General features: G+C 38.0%; 1 protein-coding gene across 2 annotated transcripts in view; it reads left to right on the top strand.

Annotated features, from left to right (window-relative positions):
• Positions 1-24,781, top strand: part of LOC102684867 (hyccin 2) — a 162,257-nt gene extending 137,476 nt beyond the window's left edge. For both annotated transcript variants that reach the window (XM_069196302.1, XM_006636659.3), the window contains exon 11: positions 14,410-24,781. In XM_069196302.1, the coding sequence (XP_069052403.1) occupies positions 14,410-15,044 (635 nt within the window). In that variant the 3' untranslated portion in view covers positions 15,045-24,781. The remainder of the gene's footprint in view (positions 1-14,409) is intronic.
• The last annotated feature ends 2,632 nt before the right edge of the window (positions 24,782-27,413 follow it).

Here is a 27,413-nt window from a genome sequence, read left to right as displayed (position 1 = left end):
GTAAAATTTATGTATATTGTTCTTGTTTCACTACGGATATGAATAAATTTGAAGCCCATTGTATAAAGATTTAGGGGATGAGTATGTGGTATGTGTGGTATAAACATCAGCCCCAGGAAGGTAGGATGAATTGTTCAGTTGTGGTGCCATGGGGGTAGTTGATGCCACATTGGGCGTGGAAAGGCTCTCAATCTCCCCTGTCACGCCCCTTTATAAGCTCTTTTGTGTTCTTTTACTTTCTTACACACGCACTCTCCTCCGATAGTGCTGATCACACTGACCCCCTCATCGGGGTAACAGGACATGTGACTCCACATTCTGTTACTTCTGGGCCCTTTACCTTCGGAGTTCGGTGAACCTTCTCAAGTTCACCAAGTTAATCCTGTTGTCCTCACTGCTAGGAACCTCCTGCTCCCAGACCCCGACACAGAGCCTCCTGCTCCTACTCCATTAGGTCACTGTTTCACACACAACCAGTGCCTCAGACTCCCAGGTCCACCTCCAGCCCTGGCATCCTCTCCTGATGCCACCAGATTGGGTTACACAAACGCACGCTACCTACATCACCGAGTCTCTTCCGCATTACACACCGTGCCAAAACACACTGTCCCTCTCTTACACACACAACCTTTCTGGTGTCTCACTCTCATGCCCTTAGGCTGTGAACTCACAGCTGCCAAATACACCTCACTCTGTGCCCAGCCACCACTGCAGAGGTGATAGATAGACCCCACTCGCTTCCCCGATACCAATGTATTGCCAGGGGGAGGGTTCCTCTACCACACAACCCGCTCTGGTCCATACACACTAACTCACTAATCAAATCACAACTCACTCATACAGCAGACATGACAGCCCTGCTCTCACACCCTAGCAGGATGCTGTCCCTTTAAATATTTCAATGATCTCATAAAGCTCCCTTTCTTCTGTCAGTCTCCTCGCAGACTGACGTTTTCACTCTTTTCCTCGCAGGCTATTCCTCTCACAATCCCCTCCGCAACTGTCGTTCTTCTCCACCCCCCTCCCCAGGGTTACTACAGCAGCTAATCAAGTCTTTGCTCACTCATTCTGTACATGGCGGCACAACCTTCTAACACCTCCCCGACTAGTAGCGCCTCACACCTGCTACTGTCATGCTTCAAGCCGGGTCTCTCACAGCAGAGCCTCTGCATTTGTTCTCTCAACACTGCAGCCACAGCAAGGCGGAGGTCCTGCTGAATCTTTCCCCCTTTAAACCACTTCTACACCTGCCGTTCATTCACTTAATCACGTCAGGTGTGGTTTCCTTAAACTCTGCCCCCCACCAGACACTCCCTGCATTGTACCACACAGTCTAGAGAAGATCTTCAGATCCCAGGTGGAGTAAATTATCGAGTACTACAGTACTACAGTTACCTCCAACATTATTGGCACCCGTAATAAAGATAAGCAATAAGACTGTGTAAAATACACAATACAGGAAATGAGCTCATTTGTAATTTACCAACATGGAATATGCTTTACTAATGATTCAATGGAATCAACCAAAATTACACATTTCTCAGATTTATTATTTTATTTATTAATTTATTCAATTTATTTCCACAAAATTAAGTGGCACAGTTATTGGCAACCCTGTTTTTACTTTTGCACCCTCTCCTTTAAGGATAGCACTGAGCCTTTTTCTATAATGTTGTATGAGATCACATTGGAAGGAATATTATACAGTACTATTCCTCTGTAAAGAATCTTTCCAGATCCTTGAAATCTTTCAGTCTGCATTTATGGACTGCCATCTTCAATTTAACCCACAGCTTTTCAATGGAGTTCAAGTCTGGAGACTAAGAAGGCTATCGCAAAATATTGAGTTTGTGGTCAGTTAACCATTTCTTTGTCCATTTTGATGTGTGCTTGGGGTCAGAGCCAACCAGGTTTTTGAAATGCCCTGGTGCTTGACAAAGTTCATGATGATGATCACCTTAGCAAGGGTCCCATAACCACTGGATTCAAAACAACCTCTAACATCAAAGATCCACCAACTTTTTACAGTAGATATGATGTTCTTTTCTGTATATGCCTTGTTCTTTCAACACCAAACCCACCAGTGGTATGTGTGGCCAAAGAGCCCTGTTTTCGTCCCATCAGACCATAGATGGTTCCAATCCAAGTGTCTATGCCATTTAGCAAACTCCAGGCACTGACAGTACATTTATTGGTTGCTCTCAACAAAACATGTTTTTTTCTGGCAGTCCTTCCAAATCACCTAATGACTTGGAGGTAGTAGCCTTTTATTGTAGATTTGAAGACTTGGTGACCAAAGATGAACCAAGTTCTGTAATTCTCTGACTGGAGCCATTGAATATAATTTGCCTCCTGATCCATTCTCCTCATTGTGCATGAGGCAAGATACACTTGCGTCCTCTAACAGGCATGTTTACTACTGTTCCAGTTTTTAAATTTCTTAATTATTGCTCTAATAGTGCTAAGTGTTTTTTTTTTGTATCCATTGCCTGATTTATGGAGGTCAACAACTTGGTGATTACCTTACTTTTATACCCCACTGAAACACGAAGCTGTGAAAGGCCACAATGTAGTTCCTTAGGGTTGAGATCAAAATAAAAAGCAGAATGTTAGCAGTATATCAAACAGATATCAATTTATATGTAAGAATCCATAGGGGTGGCAATAATTTGAAGACCTATCCTTTTGAGGAATAAACATTTTTCATAGCCAAAACCTTTTTCCCTTAGCAATTTCATTAGAATGCAAGAATATAGTTTTGCAATATTTGTTAGCATAAAACATAGCTCATTACATGAATTATTTTGCCAATGTTTACCAAGGCAAATAATTTTGGAGGTGACTATATGTATAGTAGAATGTTTGCTTCAAGCATCAAAACAGGGTTGGAAAAGCTCAGTGTCATGATGTTATTAGTGTTTTTAGAGAAACATTCCAATTTAAGCTACAGCAAAGAAGATTTGTTAACATAGTAAGCATTTTGGAGTTTAATGTATAAAGATTAGCTTTTTGTGTTTTTAATATTTTGCATGTATGGTGAAGATTGTTCAGCATCCAGGTTGTGTACAATTGAGTTAGTTGTTTATGAGTTGTTAAAGTGCATTTTATAGTTTGTATTTTGTAATTCGTAGTTATTATAGTTCACTGCAATGTCTGAGTTAAAAAATGTCCCTTCTTTTTATTGATAATTACTTCATTTTTCCACCTTTAGAGAAACAATTTATTACAGTTTATCTAAAACCTATACCTTTCGTTTGATAAAACAAATATGTGCCTGATTCTAAGAACATTAATTGGAAAAGTGACTGTGCATAACTGGTGCAAGTGTGTATCCTCATATTTTCCAACTCAGACACATTGTAAGCGACAAGCTGCAATAAGTGTTATACATAGCAGGTCAGATTCACCATTTACCAGCATCTTTTCTTTTCACTCAGTCTCTTACTGTGTCCACATTGTTTTTGTCATTGTGCATTGTTGTGTTCTCTCTTTGTCTCTTTCTCTTTCACTGGTTTTACGTTGCCTAACCCTGTCTTTCCTTGGTCTAAGCTGCAGTGGACATGAGTGGCTGGAAAACTGATAAAAGCTAAAACGAAAAACACAAATAGCTCAAGCACTAAGAATGCCCTATTTTTTCCGGTTCTATGTGTTGACTCCCAGATTGTTTTGACTTCTCAAATGAAGCAGACATGAGCAACCCCACCACCCCCGTCCGCCACGCTTCCTTGGAACCAAGAGCCAATCAAGAGCAAGGGAGGGAGGGGCCAGCGGTGCAGTGCGGCACTCCCCCGGTCACGCCTGAGGGTAGGCCAGAGCTGAGGAGGCAGAGATCAGAGAGGGAGTTGAAGGAGGACGGGCCTTCCCCTTCCAGGGACTCTCAAAGCCTCCCTAGGGTCTCCTTGCACTCTCCCAGCGTGTACTAACTCATCCAATAGCCAACCAAAATTAACAATGCAGCCCCCCCTCCCCCAGGTCCCCATGTCCCTAGCGCCAGGTCAGGTAGTATGAAATTGTTTATTTTGTGGGCAGGGGTGGGGCTGGCTGCACTGGGGAGGGGCCTGAAAATGCATGGCCCTGCATCCACTGATAAAGTACTCTCCCACCTTAAATGGCATGCCCTTTTTTTTTTTACAAAGAGCTGTGTGAATTGCTTGGCAGAGGTGTCTGCATTCACTGAGCATGACCTCCTTGAAAGATCGAACTCAACAGAACAGGTTTTCAAAGGGTTGCACAGCTTCCACAGCTAAATTTTGAACTCCCTTTTTACAAAACTGTCCTTGCTTCATTTTCTCAACACATTTTTAAGGAGTTGGAACTTTTAAGTAAGGAACTGCTATTTAGTATTCCTGCTTGCTTGTCAGTTTTAATAAATTTAGAAGCTAACATGTTAATAGTGACAGTCATATTTTTATCCTGAGAAGTTCAACGAGTATAGGTACCGTCTCTTATCACAGGTTGAGCTCTGTGATGTAGTTGTTTAGCATGTGTCACATTACAAGCCAGCTATGACCGGGATTTCCTGTGTGTGGGTTTGAGAGTTTTTGTTGTGAGCACTGAGACAGTTTAAGGACACATGTGATTGCATATTAGATGGGTATATTATATGAAGCAATTGGCAATTATAATTTGAAACAAATGCCTAATCAAAGGTATTGAAACAAAGGTGCTTAGCAGGCAAATAAACACTTACAAGATAAAATAACTGTTCAAGCCCAGATGTCTTCCAAACTTATCATATAGTCCAAAACACCAAATTGTTGTTAATAAATATATAATTGCAGCTCTTGACCTCTCTCTAAAAGAACTGAACACATGACATATAGGCCTTTTATTTTCATAACTTCCCATAATTTCATGTTTATCAAATGTGATATATCATTCGGAATAGTTTTTTGTCATATTAATTAGCTAATACATTTAATATATTAAGCATGACTTTAAAGGGAGCACCATGTCTGATAATGTCACAAACTCAGGCAATGATGGATTGCAATAACTGAAATTAATAAAATTAGTGTAGATTAATTAATTAGATTGCTTTGTGTCAGAGCCTTGATAGATAGAACTAATTTTCTCACACAGTGGACAGGATGTAAGATAGTGTGGTATTTCTGTGAAAGTACAGTATGTACAGAGATACATGTTTTTAACTCACTGGTTTGATCTTAGTCAATCAGGCTTTATTTGATTTCCAAGGATTTTTGCCTCTCAGTTAAATTTCCCTGTACCATGTGAGCCCTGAGCAAAGATAAATATTTTCTATTTTCATTCACTTCAGATTCGATAACTTAATGGTGTTAAAAAAGTAACAGAAATAGATTCTTTGAGACATTTAACAGTTTCTCAGGGTATAATGAAAGGGTTTCACCATCACAACTCATAAATGTGCATCAAATGACATCAGCTATTCAAAAGTAATTTTCAGTTGTCTGCAATATTAAGTCATTGTTTGAAGTAAAGGCTCTGAACACCTAATTTTTTGTAACATACATCTGTTTTTTCATGGACATATCCTCCTTTCTGGTCCTTAAATCTCTGTCCAGGAGGAATTTTCATCTCTCTTAAAACATGTGGGATTTTTTCCTTATTCTGCTTCACCAAAGATTTTCAATTGTAAAATGGTTCTTGAGTATAAGAGATTGTATAAGCATTCAAGAGAGAGATTGTGTGTTGATTGTAGTCATAGACATGTCTAGTTAACTGCCCCATTTGAACTGGTTTTATTTTTCCAAAGCCAGTGTCTCAGTGTCTTAACAGATCCCTTATAAGTCCACAAAATAATTTCTTTAAGAGACCATTATTTGAATTTTTCATATCACAAAACAAAAGTGCAAATTTACAGCATAACTAAAAACAAACTTCCTGAGTTTTTCAAGTGGTAGAGAATGAGAAATATGAATAAAATAAACCATATAATTATATTATTTTGCAGATATCAATGTAGAAATATAAATGAAATGTAGTACACAGCATACAGTATATGCATAGCATAACATAGCATTAATACTCCAGATTTTAATAGATACTAGTATAAATACCACTTTCCTCCGTCTCGACAGATTGTTCATATAACCCTACCTTATTAATCGCTTATTAAAAACTGTGTGCAGATTAGAATTTGTCTTTACACAGAACACACAACATATGCTAAATCTTTGTGTCCTAAATCAAGCAAATTGTCACACCACAGTGAGGAGATTGGGCTTCAACAAAGCCCAGAAGCTGCAATTGTAAAGTGTTTAAACAATAGCAAGATGGAATCACTTATATACCATTTACATGGATGTGAGTTACTGCATTTTTGGTGGTCAGATGGTAATAATGACAGCTCAGCTGATTGTATCAAAAGTTTAGATTTCTGTTCCCACACAGAGCTCACCATTGGGAAAATGTTTGGCTAATTACTGGAGTAGCATCTCATTCCACCTTGTTCTCACAATTTCTGCAACAGTTTTTCAACTGAGCGTGAAATTGTTTTAGCTGCTCATGGTGTTGTTTATCAGTCTTTTTGGAGAAAGGGGACATGCTCAGTGAGTAAAAATGACCCTTATTCCACTGCACTGCAGTGGAATAAGTGATTGCAAGAATGCATGTGCATGTGCATGTATAAGAGAAAAACCATAGAATTTCAGCATGAATTGACTAAAATTATTTAGCTGCTCCCAAACTTGTATGTGATTTTTGTCTACAAGCATTTTTATTTTAAAACACAAAAATCAATGTTTTTTTTGTTTGTTTGTTGCATTCCTCAATTTGCTCAGCAGTGAAGTAAAATATTTACACAATATATTGTGTGTATAACATTTCTCACATATTATTTTTTAGCATGATATTTTAGATTAGTATAAAATTCTACTTGAAGTTACTTACCCCCCAGTGATATTTCTGTAGCATTTAGTTAATTTAGTTACAGCATTTAAACATTAGATGCCAGAATAGAAATTCTACATGCTAAAGAATAAGTTAACCAAATATTTCAACATAGAATTTAAGTTGATAGTTGAAAATAATTTTTAATGCACTGCCATTGAAAACACTGTCTATAGGTATCCATAGCATTACTTTTTTTGGGGGGTGATGCTTTTATCCAAAGTGACTTACATTTCCACCCATTTATAGAGTGGAGTATTTTGCTGGTGCAATTCAGGTAAGGTATTTTGCTCAAGGTACAACAGTAGTGTCTTACTTGGGATTTAAACTCACAATCTTCCAGTTACAAGTAAAGAACTAGTACTACACACTGCTCCCTGAGCTACTATCTAATCTGTGGCAGGTAATGTAACCATATGCCTGAACTGTAGCATCAGAAAGACAACAAAGTTTGTGCAAAACTTTTATTTTTTGTAAAAATGTTGAATGTTGAATGTCTACTGCTTGGACCTGTGCACCTTTCTATCTGAGGCAAATCTATTTGACTGAGGTCTCGGACTTCAGTGTTTTTACAGTTTGGTCATCGTAAGTCTCAAAGTGATTTGACTGTTCCTTAAAGTCCATAGGGTGATATGTTCCCCATGGTCCCATTTGTATTTGTGTCAAATTTCATTGATCCATGCTTCTTCATGTTTTGCCGATGAAGTAATAATAAGTGAAATAATTTTTCTAATGATCAACTGCATAGGAGCATTGAATACTGCTGCTCTTTAATCCAGTTCTTTCCACATGTTTGTTGCAACCATATATTTAAAATAAATCTCACACACTGACTTTGACACAAAACAGTAATATTTAAGTTTCTTTCTTTCTGCGTTTTTCTAATACTCCGCATCTAGGCCTGAATTATCACTAAGTGTCAGTAATTCTTTGAAAACCTTAGGTCCTCTGCATAAACCCTGAAAAAAATTGCTATTGAATTGCTACTGTATTTATGGATAATATTTTTATTTTTTATAAAATAAAAACTAAATAGTGTTTTACATTTTTGTTATTAAGAATCGTGGTGGCTTTAATGAAAGAAATAAGGCCTGTATAATATATATAGATATATTCCACTGCACTTTACACAGTCCACGTAAAGGCTCACATTTTTGTGTAGGAGGAACATTCAGAGGAAATGATTTGGTATTCCCCCTTGGGGAGATGATTTTGGTACAAGGTTGACCCCTTGGAAGTCTTATTTGGTACTGGGTTTACAGGGATTTACAGGGCTCTCTGTGTGTCCATGTACACCAAACCTTATGCATCAGCAGAATATAAGGCCCTGCTTGGTTCATAGGGAGTGATGAGAGATGCCAGTGAAGACATGTCTGAATTTGGCAGATGTGGTCACAGAGCCTTGAGGTTGAACCTTCAAATCAATCAAATACACAACAATACAGCGTGCAGCAGTAGTTGCTGGCAATTAAATGTATTTTCTGCGAGCTCACAAAAATCACAAGAATCACAAAAACACAAAAATCACAAAATTAAGGTTACAAAAAAATAAGGTTACATAATAATAGATCTAAAAGAAATTGAATAAAACACAATATGAATAGAGCTGCCATGTGTCCATGGTGTATGCAATATATACAAGTAGTGCAGTATACTGAATACAGTGAAAACTGTGTGTCCATGTAGCCATTATAGGTGATTTGCTAAAGGAGCTGCAGGTTGGCTATTTAGCAGTCTTATTGCCTGGAGGTAGAAGCTGTTCTGTAGTCTGTTGGACTTGGACCGAATGCTTCAGTACCGTTTACCGGACGGTAGGAGGGAAAACAGTTTGTGATGACTGGGGTCCTTGAGAATAGACCTGGCCTTCTTCAGAGATCTAGATGAGTAGATCTCCTGAATATTTGGTAGCTCACAGCTGGTAATGAGCTGCACTGACTTCACCACTCTCTGCAGTACTTTACGATCCCAGACAGAGCAGTTCTCATACCAGGCAGTGATGCAACCAGTCAGGATGCTCTCAATAGTGCAGTAGAAGTATAGTCCTGTAGAAGTTGGCCTGGATATGTGATGGCACGGCAAACGTCTTTAGCCTATGGAGAAAGAATAGTTGCTGCCATGCTGTTTTGACCACGGTATTGGTGTGGTGGGTCCAGGTTAAGTCCTCTGAGATGTTAACTCCTAGGAACTTAAAACTGCTGCAGTTATGCCTGGCGACATAATCATGGGTAAATAAGGAGTAGAGGACAGGGCTAAGCACACAGTCTTGGGGGGCTCCAGTGTTTAGAGTCAGGGTAGAGGATATGTTGGTGCCCACCCTCTCTACCTGCGGACGTTCCGTCAAGAAGTCCAGGATCCAATTACAGAGGGAGGTGTTCAGTCCCAGGTCCTGGAGCTTGATGACAAGCTTTGAGGGCATTTTGGTATTGAATGCTGAGCTGTAATCTATAAACAGCATTCTCACATATTTGGTATAGAGTTCAACCCTCTGGGACATTTTTGTGTGACACCCATAACATGACCCTCCACCTCACAACAGTTTTGCAAAATGACACACTGGTCTAAAATACAGCTATTTCTAGTGCCAAATGTAGTGTGTTTGTAGTGGGAAGTGCTGACTAAATAAGCTTTGCATTGTAAAAACAGCAGCAAATATTTACCTCACTGCAGTGTACCATTGTAACTACACTGTCACCTATGGAACCAAATGAGAAAAGCCAACAGTCTTCCAAGCTCCTCAGTTGAATTTGGGGTTGCACCTATTAATAAGAAATTTAATTTGGCTATTTGTAACATAAGAAAAAAAGAGGAGACAGGGTTATCTTTTCTGTGTAGGTTTTCTTAACTGTTTGACAGGAGAGTGTGGTGCTACAGGAGTTTCAGAGGTTTTGATTGTGCACAGGCCTAAACTATCTGACATATACAGTCACCTCCAAAATTACTAGCACCCTTTAAAAATGTCCTCATAGAATAAACATCACAGGTAATGAGCTATAATTCAGTTCTTCCACATTTGGAATATACAAAATAATGGAAATAAAAAGTACTCATATTTTGAAGTTACTAAAAAAATTAAAAAGAATTATACATGTTATTAATTTCAATACTAAATACCTATATGTTTCAAATATAAACAATGTTTCAAAATCAAAACTTTAATATTTAAGTTTCTAAAGAAACATCAGAGATCTAACATATTTAACATATTTTGAAAGATAGTTGGTGCCTGAATTGCAAGTGCAGAAGTGCATGCAGTGCAAGAAACTAAAAATTATTTAATGTGACAAGGAGAACTGTGTCCAAAATCATGACAGCATACATCAACTAAGGTAAAAACAGCAGAACATACACTTAATGTCACGAGCACGAACTGAAATCCCTGTCAGGTCTTGTAGTAGACCCTATGCGATGTGGTAAGAGCTGGAGAAAACAGGAGGCGTGGTAAAGGGAAACACACAGGGGTTTAATAGTGCACAAAATAATAGTGACAGTTCCTGAGACAGTGAACAGGGAAGACAAAATCCAAATGGGTCCAAAGGCAGGTCAGGGCACAGTCTGAGAGTCCGTCAGCGAGTAATCCATCCTGGGACGCGACAAGGTCCCCGGGAGGGGGGAACACACGGAGAGACAAAACATGGAGGTCGAAGGGTGATGGGGCGAGATCCTCCAGACCCCGGGCTCAGGAAGCGGGAGGTGTCAGGGATGAGGCCTATGCCCTCAGGAGACGGACGTAGGGTTTCCTGGTGCTAGGCGGGCCTTGCGACATCTTTACCCTAATGATGAGCCCCGAGGACTGGAGGAGCTAGTCTTTAAATAATAAACCTAAAAGGGTACACCTGGGGAGCTTAACAATCACAAGGACAATAATGGGAGCAGTGGAGCGCCCTCTAGGGAGGGATGTCGGGCATGACACTTAACAGCTGTCTAATAGTTAATTGCTACAACCCACAAAACAGTGGCCTCAAAAAATACCACAGATCTGAATCTACATTTCAGTGACCTAGTCTCGACAAAAACTGTATGTCTTCTCTACATTGACGTTTATAGTATTAGTGATACTATGATATGGGAACCCCTCTTATTTTTCAAATTATTTTTGTTTATTTCCAAAAAAACTGCGATGAATTTACACCATACCTGTAATGTACAATAGGTATTATGTTTTTTTCAGCATACACATTGTTCTTTCAATTCCAAACCCCAAGTCCCAATTATTAAACTGCATGCGCATACTGTATGTTTGATGGCTGTTCTCAATAAAGGTTTATTTTCTGGCAGCTCTTCCAAATACCTGCACCATGAGTCTCTAAGAGGAACCTCATTAAACTTCTTAATAGTTAATAAGTCAGAAATTAATCAATGTTAGTTTGTTTTAATGGAATGAGCTGAATCAACTGAACAAAAGCCATTCTACCCATCTAAGGCAACATGAACTAAAAAAGTTGAATATTTTTTTCATGCTGTTCTGCCCTCTAGGCTATACCATTTATAACATTGAACATTCTTATCATGCCTTTTACAACAACCTTTTGATAGCAATGAGTGTGAAAGACTCTTGTAGGATACAGCAAAAATAATTGTTTTTCTATACCAGCTTAAACCAAAATATAAACTGAAAGCCACACAAAAAAGGGGAAACCCCAAATTTTTTGTTTTTCTCTGTCATTGTTTGTTTATCTCTGTCACGATACAATAAGGCTGCAATAACAATAAGTTACAAAAATCACATACAAAAGCTGTAACTGATTGAATTACATACTGAAGAACAGAGATACACCCTGGATGAGATGCCAGTCCATCGCAGGGCACACAGACACACTCACACCATCAATATGTCTTTGGACCTTGGGAGAAAATCAGAGCACCTAGGAAACATGGGGAGAGTGTACAAACTCTTCAGATACAGTACTAGAGCACCCCAGGTCCAGAAATGAATCCCAATGTTAACCATCGCCCTGCTGAGTGAGAATCTAGGACAAATTAGTAGATCATTTTTAAAAAGAGCTATTTCTGACAAGGCAGTGCCAGTGATTAATTTACGTTCAGCAATTCATATACAGTACACTTAAGTTAATTTAATGCAGCATTTACTAAGTAAATGCTAAGTAAATAGTCATTAGTGAATAAACAAACTGCAGTTCAACACAAAAAAGCTTTACCCATGTGTTATGAACTGCAATGACCTGTTCTTAATCACCTACAGTGCAGGCAATGGTGCAAACTGTTTCTTTTCCTTTTGTTTGCATTCCATGGATGCCTCCTCAAGATCTTTTTGGCTTAGCAAGGCAGAACTCTGCTTGGACAGCTACTGCAAAGGAGTCCTCAGAGCACTACTGACTGGAATGATTCACCTATAACCAAAACCTCTGAGAGTAGAGTTAACAGTCTATTGTCACAACAATATTAGGGCGGATGGCGCCCCAATAATAGGGCAGAGCGGTGGCTCTGTGGCTAAGGATCTGCGTCTGTGACTGGAAGGTTGCCGGTTCAAATCCCGCGGCCAGCAGAGGAATCCTACTCCATTGGGCCCCTGAGCAAGGCCCTTAACCCCAACTGCTCCAGGGGTGCCAGACAATGGCAGACCCTGGGCTCTGACCCCAAGATTCTCTCCCTGTCTGTGTGTCTGTGTCTCCTTGGAGAAAAGCTGGGGTATGCGAAAAGATGAATTCCTAATGCAAGAAATTGTATAGGGCTAGTAAAGAAACATTAACATTAAAAAACATTATTGTCTCTTTATCACAATGAAGTAGGAGAAGTCCTAACAGATGCTTCATGGTGCCATATAGTGTTCCATCAGAGGATATGCACATTATGGTGGTGATAGTATTATGTTATGGGGAACATTACTCTTTTTAGGAGGACTATTCAAAGCAGAAAGCATCTGTAGAGGAATGCCATAACAAGAAGAAAATGAATATCCTTGAGAGACATAGTCAATGTCCTGACAGTAATCCAATAGAAAGTCTGTGTTAAGATTTAAAAAATTGCTGGCCATCAATGATCCCCAATCAACTTGACAGAATTTGAGCAAGTCAAATGAGTGAATATTACACAGTTCTGATGTACAAAGGTGGTAGAGACTTATTCAAAACTACCCTCAAATGTAATTATTGCCAAGTATTGAATAATGGAAGGTGAATACTTAATGCAACCCACATATTATACTTTTTTCTGTACTTTTTTGCTGATGTTTAACTTTCACCCAGAAGAGTATTCAGTTTGAGCATTGACCTTTTGAATAAAGTTATTCACCATACTATATCTTGTGTACCTTATTTGTAATTTAACAAAACAGGATGTCATTGAAAGGGGGTGAATACTTTTGCAAGGCACAGTATATGTCATTATGGAGTCTGCTCAATGCAAGTGATTGAACTGTATGATCTGTGTCAGTATATCCAGGGAGTTCCGCCTATGGATTATTTTACTTTTCTTCTATAATTGCACAGTGTTATTCCAGGATTAAACACACCCTTTTCCAAATGGACGTCAAATAGTTTAATTAACGTTGATTGTTGATACATTCATATATCAGGTGAACAGCATTCATTATGGATGATATGATATGATAATATGGTAAATGGACCATTTGAACGTACCAAAATCTAAAATCAACAACAATTAACTCACGTCACTATAAAGTCTTTTCACATGTGCTTGAGAGTAAAATGAACCCAAGGACAGTGTCCTGAAATATATACTAAAGCACATAATATTCTATGTGATCTGAATTATAATTAATGCTTGTTTTTAAGTAAGCAAACCCAATTTTATTTTTGGTATTTCAAAAGCTACAAAACAAGATAATCCAAAGAAATGAAATAACACAATTATTGATCAGACTAATGTAATTAAGCCCCATTTCTAATAGATAGAGGGTGATAAGCCATCATTTTGGGACAATTGCCTGTAATCTTTTATGATTTTAGTGTAATAAAAAGCTACGTTTACTGGGCCTGATTCACAGTTTCAGAATTCACGGTGAAGCCAGTAGGTGTGTTTTTTTTAAACTTCCCATTCCCATACTAATGTGTTCCTTCTGGGTGCTCCAGTTTCCTCCCACAGTCCAAAGACATACTGGTAGGTTAATAGGTCTCTGGGAAAAGTGGCCCTGTTGTGAGTGTGTGTCTGTGTATGTGTGTGCCCTGTTGTGAACTGTCCTCCCTCCAACATGTACCCTGCCTTGCACTCTCTGCTTGCCTGGAATGGCTCTGGCTCCCCCATGACCCCGCATTGGAAAAATGCATCTATGGTCAGCATTGCTCAGAATATTGGCTTGCCAGCAAATTTAAATGTATCGGTATGTGCCTTTTCCATCAGCTAGAAAACCTCTTCTGCCTGGCCTTGCTCTGATTGTATTCTGTCATGCAAGAGATTCCCAGTCAAGTTGGCTACCAGTAGACCTCAGTTCTGGATCTCAGGGAGATGAGTCTAGAACTAAGATCAGCTAAGCAAGCTGTCTCTTTGGCTGTGGTTTGCTAACTGAATGGATGATAATTTTTTTAACTGTTTGCCTCTCCTGTCTTTTCTTTTTTTCATTAGATGCAGAGGGCATGAGTGGGGGCGAGGATTCTATCAACCTAAATGACCCGGACGAAGGCTTCTCTTCAGGGGCTTCCAACAGCAGCCAGCCTAGTGGCACCAAGCAGGTGGCTGTGGGCTCCGGGGGCTGGCCACCAATCCAGAGGAACAGCACAAAAAAGGGGATGGTGGGGCGAATGACCAGGGAGAGAGAGATGGTAGGAGCAGCCTCCTCCATCAAGCATGGGGATCTCTCAGTTGAGCCTCAGGTGGTCCTTCGGAGACATCACCAGAGGCAGCAGTCCCCTCCTCCAGCTTCCCCTCCTGCGGTTTCCATAGATGCCATTGAGCTGAGCCCCATGAAGAAGCATCTCAGTCTGCCAGCCAGCCAGAGTTTGGTCAGGACTGCCAGTGCCACCTCTAGCAAGTCCTTTGACTACATGAATGGAAGCCGGGTGACAAGAGGTGGCAGTGTGCTAGAGGGCATGGGTAACCTCACAGCTGGCAGCACTCACCGCTACTCCACAATAAGCTTGCAGGAGGAGAGGCTGGTAGGCCGGGGAGAGGATACCAAGGAGCTACTATCCCCTGGCGCCCCCCTCACCAAGCAGTCACGCTCCCCTAGCTTCAATATGCAAATTATATCACAGGTTTAAGTGGGGTGGAGACCATCGAGTCATCAAACCTCCACTCCAGCTCACATTAACCCATCCTACTTTTTACAGTTACCTAGCAACAACTCCTCAAGAGAAATCACCTGTCACCTAGCCACCCACAGTGGCTCTTCCATTGCTAATAACTAAAAAATATATTTCTCAAGATATACTGGGATGTCTGGAATATGTTGTTTTAAATATTCATCGGGAATAAGAAAATATTAAGCAGTTATGTGCACAATCATAAGAAACGGGTTGGTGAAAGACTAATCATTGTGGTGGTTGTATATAGAACTTCATAGGCATGTCCCTTAGCCAATGAAATAAATGGAGATGGAAAAAGTCAGACCAGTCATGAGAATGCCCTCTCCACCTCATGTACCCTTTGACCAAATGGTGCATTCCATGTATATTTTGCAGACAAAAGCAAAGACAGATCTATTGTTAACCATGTGAAATATTTCATTGTTGTTGGTCTGACGTAATTTATTCCTGAGATTCATTATAGTATATATTTTGTATTGAATCAGCAATAAGACTTCCATTGTATGTTGACAATGAAGTGATTCACTGTAGTTGCCCGTGTGCAGACTTCTTCATGCCTTCCTTTTTATCCTTGGGGTGACGTGCAATTTTTACTTTGAAATGATTATTTATAGGGGTATTGTAGGCCAGTGTGTCTCGTAATCTCACTTCCCAAAGACAGTGCTGTGAATATGATCATTAAGAAATAGATTAAGATGATCAAAAATCAGACCAAGGAGAGACACTGGTTTTTAGTTACTCACTAAGAATGTGATTATTCTTTGTATATATAAATGTGTTTTACTAGTTTGTGATTTTTTAAGGGTTGTTACTATAATCAAAAACAGATTCAACAAAAGAACCTGGAAATGCAACTGGAGTTTTTGGCCTGCTATAATATCTGGAATCATTGAAATGTATTAATACAATAAGTGCTTCAAAGAGAAGTCCAGTTCAGTATGCACCAAAATGATGTGTAGGTTTCCTGTAATTGAGGAACATTTTCTGTAATTGAGCAAAACAGAGAGGTTTAGACAGTGCGGCCCCAAGGACACAAAATTAAATAAGGGATAAATAAATCAAATCCCTCAATTAGTATTCAGTTTTTGCTGCTAATAAAATATGAGTATAGTGAAGGTGTGGGATGAAGCAAAGTACTGTAAAGAGTAATTATGCAATGCAATCAAAGGGAAACACAAAAGCAGCGAAATGAAATGTGAAAAAGCTTACCAGCCTTGCCATTTGAGATGAGATATTAAGTACGCAGATCCATGTATCTGATGGGGAACTGAAATACAGGGTATCAATTTATAATTATCGTCCCATTATCTATAAAATCTATTAAAAAGTAATTATAATATAATAATATAATTACATTATCTATTAAAAAGTAATGAATACCAGAATGGTGTCCATTCTGTTCTCTATATCTGCCTATTTGCCTCATTACTTTATTATTGTGTGACTGGCTGGTGTAAAATTTGTGTTCCTTCAGAGAGGTGTATGTATCCCATAGTACAAACTTAGGTTCAAACTGCAGGTAACTGCTTGTATATTGTTATTGGAGACAATAAGCACAATCCTAAATTATCAGTGGTACTAAGCAAACATGTCCAATTACACAACTAGACCAAAGCTGAGTATAAACATTTCCTTTAGTCTATCGGTTCAGCTACTGTATATTATCCCTTTCACATCCTGTATTTTGAGGTCAGCACTAGTTAGTAACAGATATTAATTTCTTATTTCTTTACATGGCAAATTTCTATTGCTTTGAATTAAATCATAACTTGACTCATCTACCATTATTTATAGGTTCCTTTTCTCAGATAAATGAAACACATTATTGAAATGAAACATTTTACCATCCAATTGTTTTCATAACATTGCTGTCAAAATTCAATTCTTTGCTAAAGTTACTGCAGTAAGTCAATTAGTTGCGACAATTGAGACAAATATCTTGTACTTTTAATGTTATAAATGATTGCAACAATCTCAGGAATTGATCAGAGATTCTGCATTTTTGGATACTTTTTGGATTTCTGCATCCAAAAATTATTAATTAATAGATTAATTGCTAATTTGGCTAATGTTTGCGATTTACACTTTGATGAAGATCTTTACAAATTTCTTTGGGAAAGGTTTTACAGGAAACCATGTTCTTGGAATATTAATTTTAAAGCTAAAAATATAGTGCTTTGGCAGATAGCAAGGGTGAAACGTTAAAAAAATGCCATGCATTTGCACTGTATGACTATATTTTCCCTTCTGTTTTATTTTAAATTTATTTCACTAAAGTTATCAATCCATAATTTTGTTATTGTTTCAATATTCTGTGATTTTTTAGTTACAGCAGTTTGATGTAAATTTATATGGTGAAAAAATCTAAATGGCAGAAGGAAATGGTATTTTTGTACATTTGCACATTACAGGTTAATTATTTTGCTATTTCAAGACGGTTATCATTTTTGTTTTAAGGTAATCATACCAGCGGCTTCTCTTTTGCAATAGGTGATAAAGAGTTTTAGAAAGGCATTTTGTAAATTCCACTGTGTAAAAGGCTGTAGTTGAGTGTCTACAGGCATTGTGCAATCACTGTGCAGTATTTGAAATGTAATTTGTCCATTCATCTACACATACCGTCTACCTCATTACACATATTCTAGAATTATATATGATTTTACCTTACAAGCTCGCAACATTTTCTGTATGATTTTAAATATTTTTCCCCTTTTCTCATTTTTAAAATAATTAATCTGGAAACTATAAGGTTTGCCTATGGGAATGTGCTGACTGTCCTAAATTAGACAAATGAAATATCACTTTGGTGCATGTCTGCTTGGAAAATAAATTCTGAATACATATATTAATCTATAACGCGAACTGCCAGCTTAAAAAAAGTAAAAATTGTTAAAAAAGTAAAAAAAGTCTGGAATACTGGAAAAATTAAAATATGCAAAACATATGTTATCATAAGCTACTAGTCATGTCAGCAGTTATTTATTTGAAATTCTATTCCGCTGATAGGTTGGTTCTGTGTTAATTGTATTACAGGGCATGTTCTTTATTTTCAGTTTCTACTGACATGCCTGGGGGACCTCCAACTGGAAAAAAGGTTGGGCTGTATACTAAATAAACTTCTGGTTCAAATTTGGGCTGTAACATCAGCTGAGGATTTCCGAGGTAGCAACATAAAATTTACTAAATACTGCCCATTGTGGGCAATCATGTAAAGCCTTTAAAGTTTCAAATCTTGGATTGGTTGTGGCACGGTGACACTGTTATTAGCACAGAAAATTGACTGAGTACTCCCCATTGTGGACCTGTGTGGGTTTCCATTGGTAACTCCACAACAGTGCCTATTTTAAGAGGATGTGTGTATGCATCTCTCCCATGCTAGTTTGCAGTATTCCATGCTGAATAAAAATGAATAAATGAAAACTAAGGGTATGAAAAAAAGCCGGCACGGTTGTGCTGTTGTTACAGTTGCTGCCTTGTGCTGAGGCCCTGGGTTCAATTCCTGCAGTGCTATCCGAGTGAGAGAGAGTTTGTATGTTCCCCTCTTGTTTGTGTGGGCACCCTCCGGATGCTCAGGTTTCCTCACACAGTGCAGTGGCCCTGTGGCTAAGGATCTGTGCCTGCAGTTTGCAGAGGAATCTAACTCCATTGGGCCCCTGAGCTAGGCCCTTAACCCCAGCTGCTCCAGGTGTGCTGTATAAATGGGTGACCCTGGGCTCTGACCCCAAGCTTCTCTCCCTGTCTGCGTGTTTCATGGAGAGCAAGTTGGGGTATGCGAAAAGACAAATTCCTATTACAAGAAAATGTATATGGCCAATAAAGTGATCTTATCTTCTCTAGACATACTGGTAGGTTAATTGGCTTCTAGGAAAATTGCCCGTATTGTGTGAGTGTGTTGGTGTTTTTTTCTGCGTGTGTGCCCTGTGATGGATTGGTGTCCTGTCCAGGGTGTATCCCACTTTGCTCCATTGAATGCCAGGAAAGACTCCAACTCCACCATAACCCTGGATAAATTGAAACTGTCATATGGAATGTGTCACATAACATATACATTAATCCTTTAAGTGTCATTCACGAGAATAGGATTTAAACATAAAAATAACTGAACCGTTCAGCTGACACTTCAATGATCTAAATAAATATTTTCCCATGAACATGGCTCACAAACCCATTTGAGTACACAGGCAAAGGATTTAAGAGACGTTGTTCATTGTGAAAACCACAATGTACCATTGTCTTCCTAAGATCAACAAGTTCATGACTGTTATTGTACACCTGGTTGTTTGATAGAAAAGCAAGTCCATGCAGAAGTTTCTGTTGTTTATATTGTTAATATAGTTTATATTGAAGCCCTGGCTTGTGACAACAGAGTGACAAACTTGAGTCAGGCTTTCTTTCAGAAAACACAGAAACACAGGAAATTCTAGTTATAATGGAAACATAAATGTTTAAACATTAAAGTCTTGGAGGTTTTTTAATGCAAGAGAAGATATGTAGACCAACATACGAAAAATTAAATTTTAAAATTAAATTGTACTCATATAAAATTAGATAATTGTATTTGCAGATTTAAAGTAACCCTCATTGTAATTTAACCCTCTAATTGTAATAAAAATCCTCAGAATTTAATTTATATGTTTCCACATTCTAAATTGTGAATGATGGTATGGTAAAATGTTACATTTAAGGTCTTGGCCAAAGCAATTCTTCGATGCATGCTCTTTCCTGTTCACTGGCTAGCTCTTTAATTTTCTACCAATGGATGTCAGCTAAAAGGACATAAATAAATCGAATTTACCCAGCTGGTGGTTTTAGTCTGAATGGCCTTTTCCTTTCTTTACCTCTGTTTTGAGTCATGTGAAAGAATTTATGATCATAGTACAGACAAGAGTGTGGAAAATTGAGTAGCAACAGCTAGAGGAAAGACAAGAAGGTCATAGTATGTATGTTCTCTTCAGTTTCTCCATCACAACTGATCCCAATGTCAGTCGTGAAAATTCTGTTTTTTATTTTTATTGATCAGTATAAAGAACACCTTGAAAAAGAATTACTTTGTGTGGTCTTTCTTGATTCAGAGGAAATAATTTTGAAGGTAACAGCGGTTTTTCATTCCTAGGTAAAACTAACTGGTTACCCTCAACAATACACTGTCAATATAACCAGTTCAGTTAGTGTTCACCTACTTTTAGAAATAAAATCCTTTGAATGCAAGAAAGCTATTTGATTTGGCAGTAATCTCTCTAAGCACCAGCATAGCTGCACAATCTGTAAACGTATAAAATATGAAAGGTTGTTGCAATACAGCTTGATTTATTACTTGATGTTTATCCAAGTCCTTCACATTTGCAGCTTATTTGTATTTGTATGTAGGCAGTTGACCCACCAAACTGTTCAAAAGTCTTTGAAACATTGTAAATATTGTCAATATACAAACAAGTACTAGTCCCAATTTTAAAAAGGTTCTTGGTCTCTGAAGGGCAAGTTGTATCCAAAGACACAGTGGCAAACCTATATTACTTAACATTAGGAAACACAGGTAAGCTCTTATACCTAAAATGAGGGGCATTTAATAATTGGACAGAATTAGGATTCCTGACACAGCAAATATGTGCAGTGTTCAATTAAGAAATACAAAATAATACAAGCTTTATGCATGTACAATAACTGATTTTGTACGACTGCTAGTCTATTCAGATTATTTGTTTTCTGTGTGGTTGCATTGGTGGCAGGACATCAGTGTCAATAGCATAATATACCTGCTTTAAATTTCCTTATTGCATGATGTTAGGTTTGGCCACTCAGTGATGCAGTGGTGTGGTTCAATAAATGAATATCCAGGAACACGTGTCACTATAGCTGTACTACACGGAAAAAAAAACAAACTTGCTGTAGCATTTTTACAAGATCATCATTGTACATTAAAAGTCCAATGTCTACTCAAGTAAAAAGTTTTACATTTTACAAAGAGTTTTAAGTGTTTACATGCTGATATATTTTGTTTGCAAAATTTTGTGTCCTAGGTTATAGGTTTGAGGGGCTTATAAAGAAATGGAAATATATCGAGTAAGAAAGTAATATTTAGAATATTTCACTTGTAATTTACTTTCAATAAGCAACAAATTAAAAAAAATGTCATGATTGATTAGTAGGTAAGTTGTTTTTTCTGCTAATTCTGGAATATTATGTTGTTGTTTTTTTCCCTTCATCTTGCAAAAGGAATGTTTATTACTGTTTTAATCCTGAAAAGGTTTTAGGACTTTAAGATGGGCAATTATAATAGGAACTTTTTTCTCAGTTTTGAAGTAGACTGTATCACTTCCCTGTCAAACACTTTTTAATGTTTCAAAGCATACTCTCTTAAAGCTCTATAGTGTATGTTTCACTAACATTCTCTTCTACTGTTGTAACTGGCATAAGAATAACCAATTTAATATGTGAATTGTGGGCAATATTAGATCAGCAGGAATTTATTTGTTAAGTCTCCATCCTCATAAATTGTGGAAGGATCAGCAGTAAATGGTTTAAAGTCTCATAGTTAGCACACTATGACCTTTTGAAATACCTGTTGTCACAAACAAAAGGAAACAATTACACTGACCTGTCAGCTTCAGACACTTTTAATGTGTTGAAACTCTTGGTGCTGGAATATTTTCCAATTACTATGATATTTTTGAAGTAGTATTTTTTTTGTTGAAATTTCTGTAATGTAGTCTGAAACAAACCATCTCCAGCCTCCATGGAAGACTGTAGTTTGTGTGGATAGTCAAAAAGTGATGGACAGTATGGGGATTGTAAAATACAAAGTAATTTCATTTTATAGCTTTAACAAGGCATCAGTAAGCAAGCTTAGGAAACCCTATTGAAAGCATTCTATTCCTTGAGGTTTTATCACACACTATGATCACCAAAAAAGAGTTGCTTTTCTGCACTTTGTGGATGGATATAGTCACAGTGGGATTTGTGCTTATGGTTGTTCTGTCAAAATTGAAAAGTGAAACAGCAGTAAGGACATTGTTCTAAAGTAACATTAGCTGTTTTACTATTCGAAATATGGAAGACTGTTTCTAACTGGTAGCAAAACTTATTTGCCAGGCATCCGGTCCTAGGCTATAGGAAGGACATCAACCTCAACTGTACCTTCTTTATTTTTTCTGTTCTTTAAATCAAGCTTTCTGTGCAGCTTCCACAAACTGCCTGTTAATAGCATCAACTTCGGGTGGCACAGCGGTAAGCATTGCTGCCTTGCAGCACTGGGGCCCTGGGTTCAATTCCTTCTTTCTGGATGGACTTTGCATGTTCTCTCCATGTTTGCATGGGTTTTCGCTGGGTGCTCCAGTTTCCTCCCATAGTCCCAAGACATATTGATAGATTAATTGGCTTTTGGGAAAATGGGTTCTAGTGTACTTGTCTGTGTCTGTGCTCTGTGCTCTATGATGTCTGTGCCCTATGATGAACTGGCATCCCATCCAGGGTGTATCATGCCTTGTGCCTGTTGCTTGCCGGGATAGGATCCGGTTCCCCAACAGCCCTTTGTTGGATAAACAGGTTAGAAAATGGCTGGATAGATAGCATCAACTTTGATTCAGGCAAAAGTCACTTCAAAGACTGTTGTAAAGCAGTCCCATGTTAGTTCTGCCACCAGAACACTCAAATCTTTACAAGCCAAAAGCTTTGATATTAAGTTCATTTATCAAAAAAGGTGGGGGGAATTCATTTATTTTAGTCATTGTCGAAGTATTACAAATCCAAGTTTAGAACTTTTGTATAATGTTTACAATAGATTATAGTTGGAATTTATTTAGATATTCATCAAAATAGTACTCTTAGTTTCTATAATAGATAAAAATGTCTATCCTTAGGTCTTCATTCAGACTGGTAAATTGTAGTCATGAAATCTAGTCATGTTAGCAGCTTGGCTAGAATTGTAGCAATATGCAACTAGAAAAATACTACTGACCTTACTTTTTATCTAAAATATCTGTCATATCTAATGGTGTGTTGCTCAATAGGCCTCACCAACATTTTCCAATAACAAGGTCATGTGTACTATATGTAAAAATAATACATATTGATATGTATAACTGTTAAGTTACTGTAACTAAAGTGAAGACATTAAAGCCAAATATTTAAAGCAGCATAAATGAGGTGTTATTGTACAGTATTTGTACCAATATTAAAGTTTGCAGTAAAAATATATATTTGGAAGTGCTGTTATTCAATGCAGAACTGCCATTCTATTTTACAAAATAGGAAAATAAGAATCAAACTGTATAAAAACTCAATTAGTTATTCCCTAACTGAGAGGGGCTTAATTAAGTGAACAATAACATTTCTTAGAATATGAAGTCCAAAGCAGAGGAGAATAATTGTGAACAATTGAACAATTGTTTTATTGGGTAAATTGCTTATGGTCTACCTCTTCCTTCTCTACTGTACAATAAAAAAATCAATTAGTATAAGAACATTTAAAATAAATGTAAATGTGAATTCTTAAGTACCATTGTTTGTTTGTTTTTTTGTTTTAAAACAGGCAAAACAATCACCCTGGGAAGCCAGTTTTTCCTTGTTTTAGCAGCAACACTGTGGTTTTCTTAGAATACCTAACTTAATTGCCAATCTCACAATTCTGTAGGCTTCTATAGTTATTTCAAGCATAATATAATATTCCGAATATTTGGTCAGTGCTTTAGTCAGTGTTTTAAGTGTTTTAAGCATTAGCTGTAAGCTGCAGCTTAGTGGGGATGTATGTTGACATTTTCCTTTTCTAAATGATTTAAGGTGAACAATGTCCTTTGTGTACCAAAAACTAAAGATACAATTAAAAAAATGCCCTGTTATTCTGCTAATAAGCACCAAAACTCATTACCAATCATGGCACACCACAATCAAGTCCTTCAACCTCATAAAAGATCTGATAAAAGAGTAATTTATAGTTTTTCGAGTCTCAAATAGCTGATAGATGATACCAGCACATTTGAGAAGTTAAACTTGAGATGTATTTGCATGCAGCAGTTTAAATTCTGCAGGAATGCTTTATGTTTAATTCTTCCTTCTTCATCTGACAATCGTACCTTTGCCCCACATTCATGTCCATTTTCTATTTTGTGCAAGGTTTCAAAATATCAACACACTTTACGAGCTCTATGCAAAACGTGTATTTTTCTGTTATCTATGTGTATATACGTATTCATATGTAGAAATCAGAATGTTCTGTCACAAAGCCAAGTGATGCAGAGTGTTCACAGCATTGTACTGCTGTTATAGTATTAAAGACTTCAGCATCAAATCATTAATGCCTTTACTTCCCCAATGGTAATTCAGAAGACATAGTTCTGCTTTCAATGTGTATTTCCTTTATTTGGGGCCAGTGTAAAGATGTCCTTACAGTAATGTCCATTGTGAAAGACTCAATTGGCAGTAACTCTGGGTGTCTGTTTTTTGAGGTCACTGGACTTGTGCATGTGAGCCATTCTCTTTGTAGCTGTTTCTGAACAATGGTTTGACATGAAGAAACCGTGAACTGTTGTACCATTGATGTTGTAAATATCTGTCTTGAGAATTGAAAAGAAAATAAATATTTTAAATCCTTGTAAATAAAAGATGTAAAAACAAAATCAAGAGCAGTTTGAAATGCAGAGAGAGAAATATCTATATATGTAATATGTTAAATAAATATTGTGCTGTTTCTGAACAAATCTGATTTTTGTTTGTCTTTAATTTGCTGTGGAGGTGATTGGACCTTAGTATGTTTCAATGCAGTCATTTAAGGCTCTAACAAGAAAATTATATATATAAACTTTGAATCCTATAGAATATCTTTGGCAAGCTGTAAGAAACTCAAATAAATTGCAGAACTATTGTACTTCACTAATTAATAAATGAGAAATTGTTTCTGCGGTACTCAAAATAATCACTTTTTACTACTTTTTTCGGTGACGTTTCAGATGACTCTGCCTCTGTCTCCACAAGACCAATGACCCATGTCCGAGCCGCTGCCATGGCTGTTGCACCTGCTGCCCTGGAGCTAACAGAGGCCATAACAGCAGCTCCCGCTTCCTATAGCTCGGACCCAGCAAGCAGGGGTAAAATAGATGAATAGATGAGGGCATACTGGGCTAAATTGGGTCCGAAATCGGAGCAAAGATGCGGATGTTACAGCATCAGAAAGACAACATAAAAACCAAAAAAAGTATTTCTCTAAAACCTTCTTTAAAAGAAAACTCGGAAATGGCGAGTGTGTGTCAAGAGAATGGCTGTTTTATTCCCCTTCGAAAGGTGCAGTGTTTAGTTTTGCATGTAAATTATTTGGGGACAGTGGTGATCAGTCCGGACTGACCATAGACTATAAACCGCACGCTTGGCTTAACACAAAGTGTTGGAGAGCAGTAGAAAGGCTATGGTTGAAAAGTTATGCGCTGATAATGGTCTTTAAACGGGTGGTTGCAGGGTTTGATCCCGTCTTGAAAGTCCATATAGAAAAATATCTAATCTTCGATGCAGTGTATTGACTGATTTGAATGTATTGACTGCAATGGACTTGCATGAGTGGGGAGTGTCCTGCTATTCTTGAAATAATGCGTTCAAACAGGGTGGTCATTGGCTGTGGCGGATTAAGGTGATCAGAGGCCCCTAGGCTACAGGGATTGTAGCCCCCCCATCCCGTTACAAAAAAAAAAAACGAGAGAAAATACTGTAATAATTCAATGACGCATTTGGAGTAAGAGCCTGCTACCACCAATTCAAACGGAATATAACACGGCACACGCAGGGAACACACACGTACACAGGGGGCCCAAATAAACAAATACTACAATAGCCTGTAACGCAAGTACAGCAATACAACCAATAAATCAGATTCACAGCCAACCTGCGAGCTGACAACAGAAATCATGTTCATGCTTATTTTAAAACCAACGATACACAACAACAAGATCAGAACAGCAGGGACCAATGAACACTGTCAATAGAGGAAATACAATCCTCCTCCTGGACCGGCAGCACTGCTTTACACATGTCAGTAACAACGCCTTCATTTTGTTGATCTGGAACTCCATACAACTTTAAGTTACATCTACGTCGGTGTCTTTCAACTTCATTGACTTTTTGTTCAAGAGCATTAATTTTCTTTTCTTGCTCTGCATTTATCTTAGAGCTTTTGTAGTCACAAAAGTGATGAAAAAGTCATTCAAGGCGTGAAAACTCACATTTTTCTCCTCAGCCACTAAACTCTACCACCTGCTTGAGCGTCATTTTGAGCAAGCCCGGGTGACACAAGCTAAGAAGTCCATCACAGGTTTGATGATGTCCTTCCTTGATTTGATAATGGATTAAGTTTGAGTGTGTCATTAGTGTTATTATTAGTTGTCCTGCCTCATAGAAAAATCTAGTTTTTCGTTTCATAAAACCAGCTAAATTAGTGTTTATGCCTCTCTCTATCACCCTGCATCTCAAAACTGGCAACCCACTGAAGCTAAGCAGGTGTGAGCCTGGTCAGTACCTGGATAAGAGACCTCCTGGGAAAAACTAAGGTTGCTGCCGGAAGAGGTGTTAGTGGGGCCAGCAGGGGGTGCTCACCCTGTGGTCCATGTGGGTCCTAATGCCCCAGTATAGTGATATAGACACTATACTGTAAACAGGCACTGTCCTTCGGATGAGATGTAAAACCGAGGTCCTGACTCTCTGTGGTCATTAAAAATCCCAGGGTGTTTCTCGAAAAGAGTAGGGGTGTAACCCTGGCGTCCTGGCCAAATTTCCCATTGGCCCTTACTAATCATGACCTCCTAATAATCCCCATCTATGAATTGGCTTCATTACTCTGCTCTCCTCCCCACTGATAGCTGATGTGTGGTGAGTGTTCTGGTGCACTATGGCTGCCGTCGCATCATCCAGGTGGATGCTGCACATTGGTGGTGGTGGAGGGGAGTCCCCATTACCTGTAAAGCGCTTTGAGTGGAGTGTCCAGAAAAGTGCTATATAAGTGTAAGCTATTATTATTATTATTATTATTATTATTATTATTATTATAACAGTGTGTTGCCCCTTATTTTTGTCATTCTCAGCTTATGATCATTGAATGCACAGGAAAACAAACGGTAACAATAAGAATCCAGTTTTCGCAGAAAAATGGGTTTCACAAATTGATCTGGAAATGTTCCGCTGTTAGAAATTTACACACACAAAGCACGTCCAATGTTTAAAGTCGAAAAAACTACAAATCCCTTGATCCTGTGATGGTTTCTCGGGTTTTTTTAATTTATAAATGAGCTCACGGTGTCATGGGAATTTGAGTTTCTAAAATTCTTACTGCAGATTGGACAACTATAACCT

The sequence above is a fragment of the Lepisosteus oculatus genome, chromosome 12, assembly GCF_040954835.1.
Source record: "Lepisosteus oculatus isolate fLepOcu1 chromosome 12, fLepOcu1.hap2, whole genome shotgun sequence".
Taxonomy (NCBI): Eukaryota; Metazoa; Chordata; class Actinopteri; order Semionotiformes; family Lepisosteidae; genus Lepisosteus; species Lepisosteus oculatus.
This window is presented reverse-complemented; position numbering and strand designations above follow the sequence as displayed.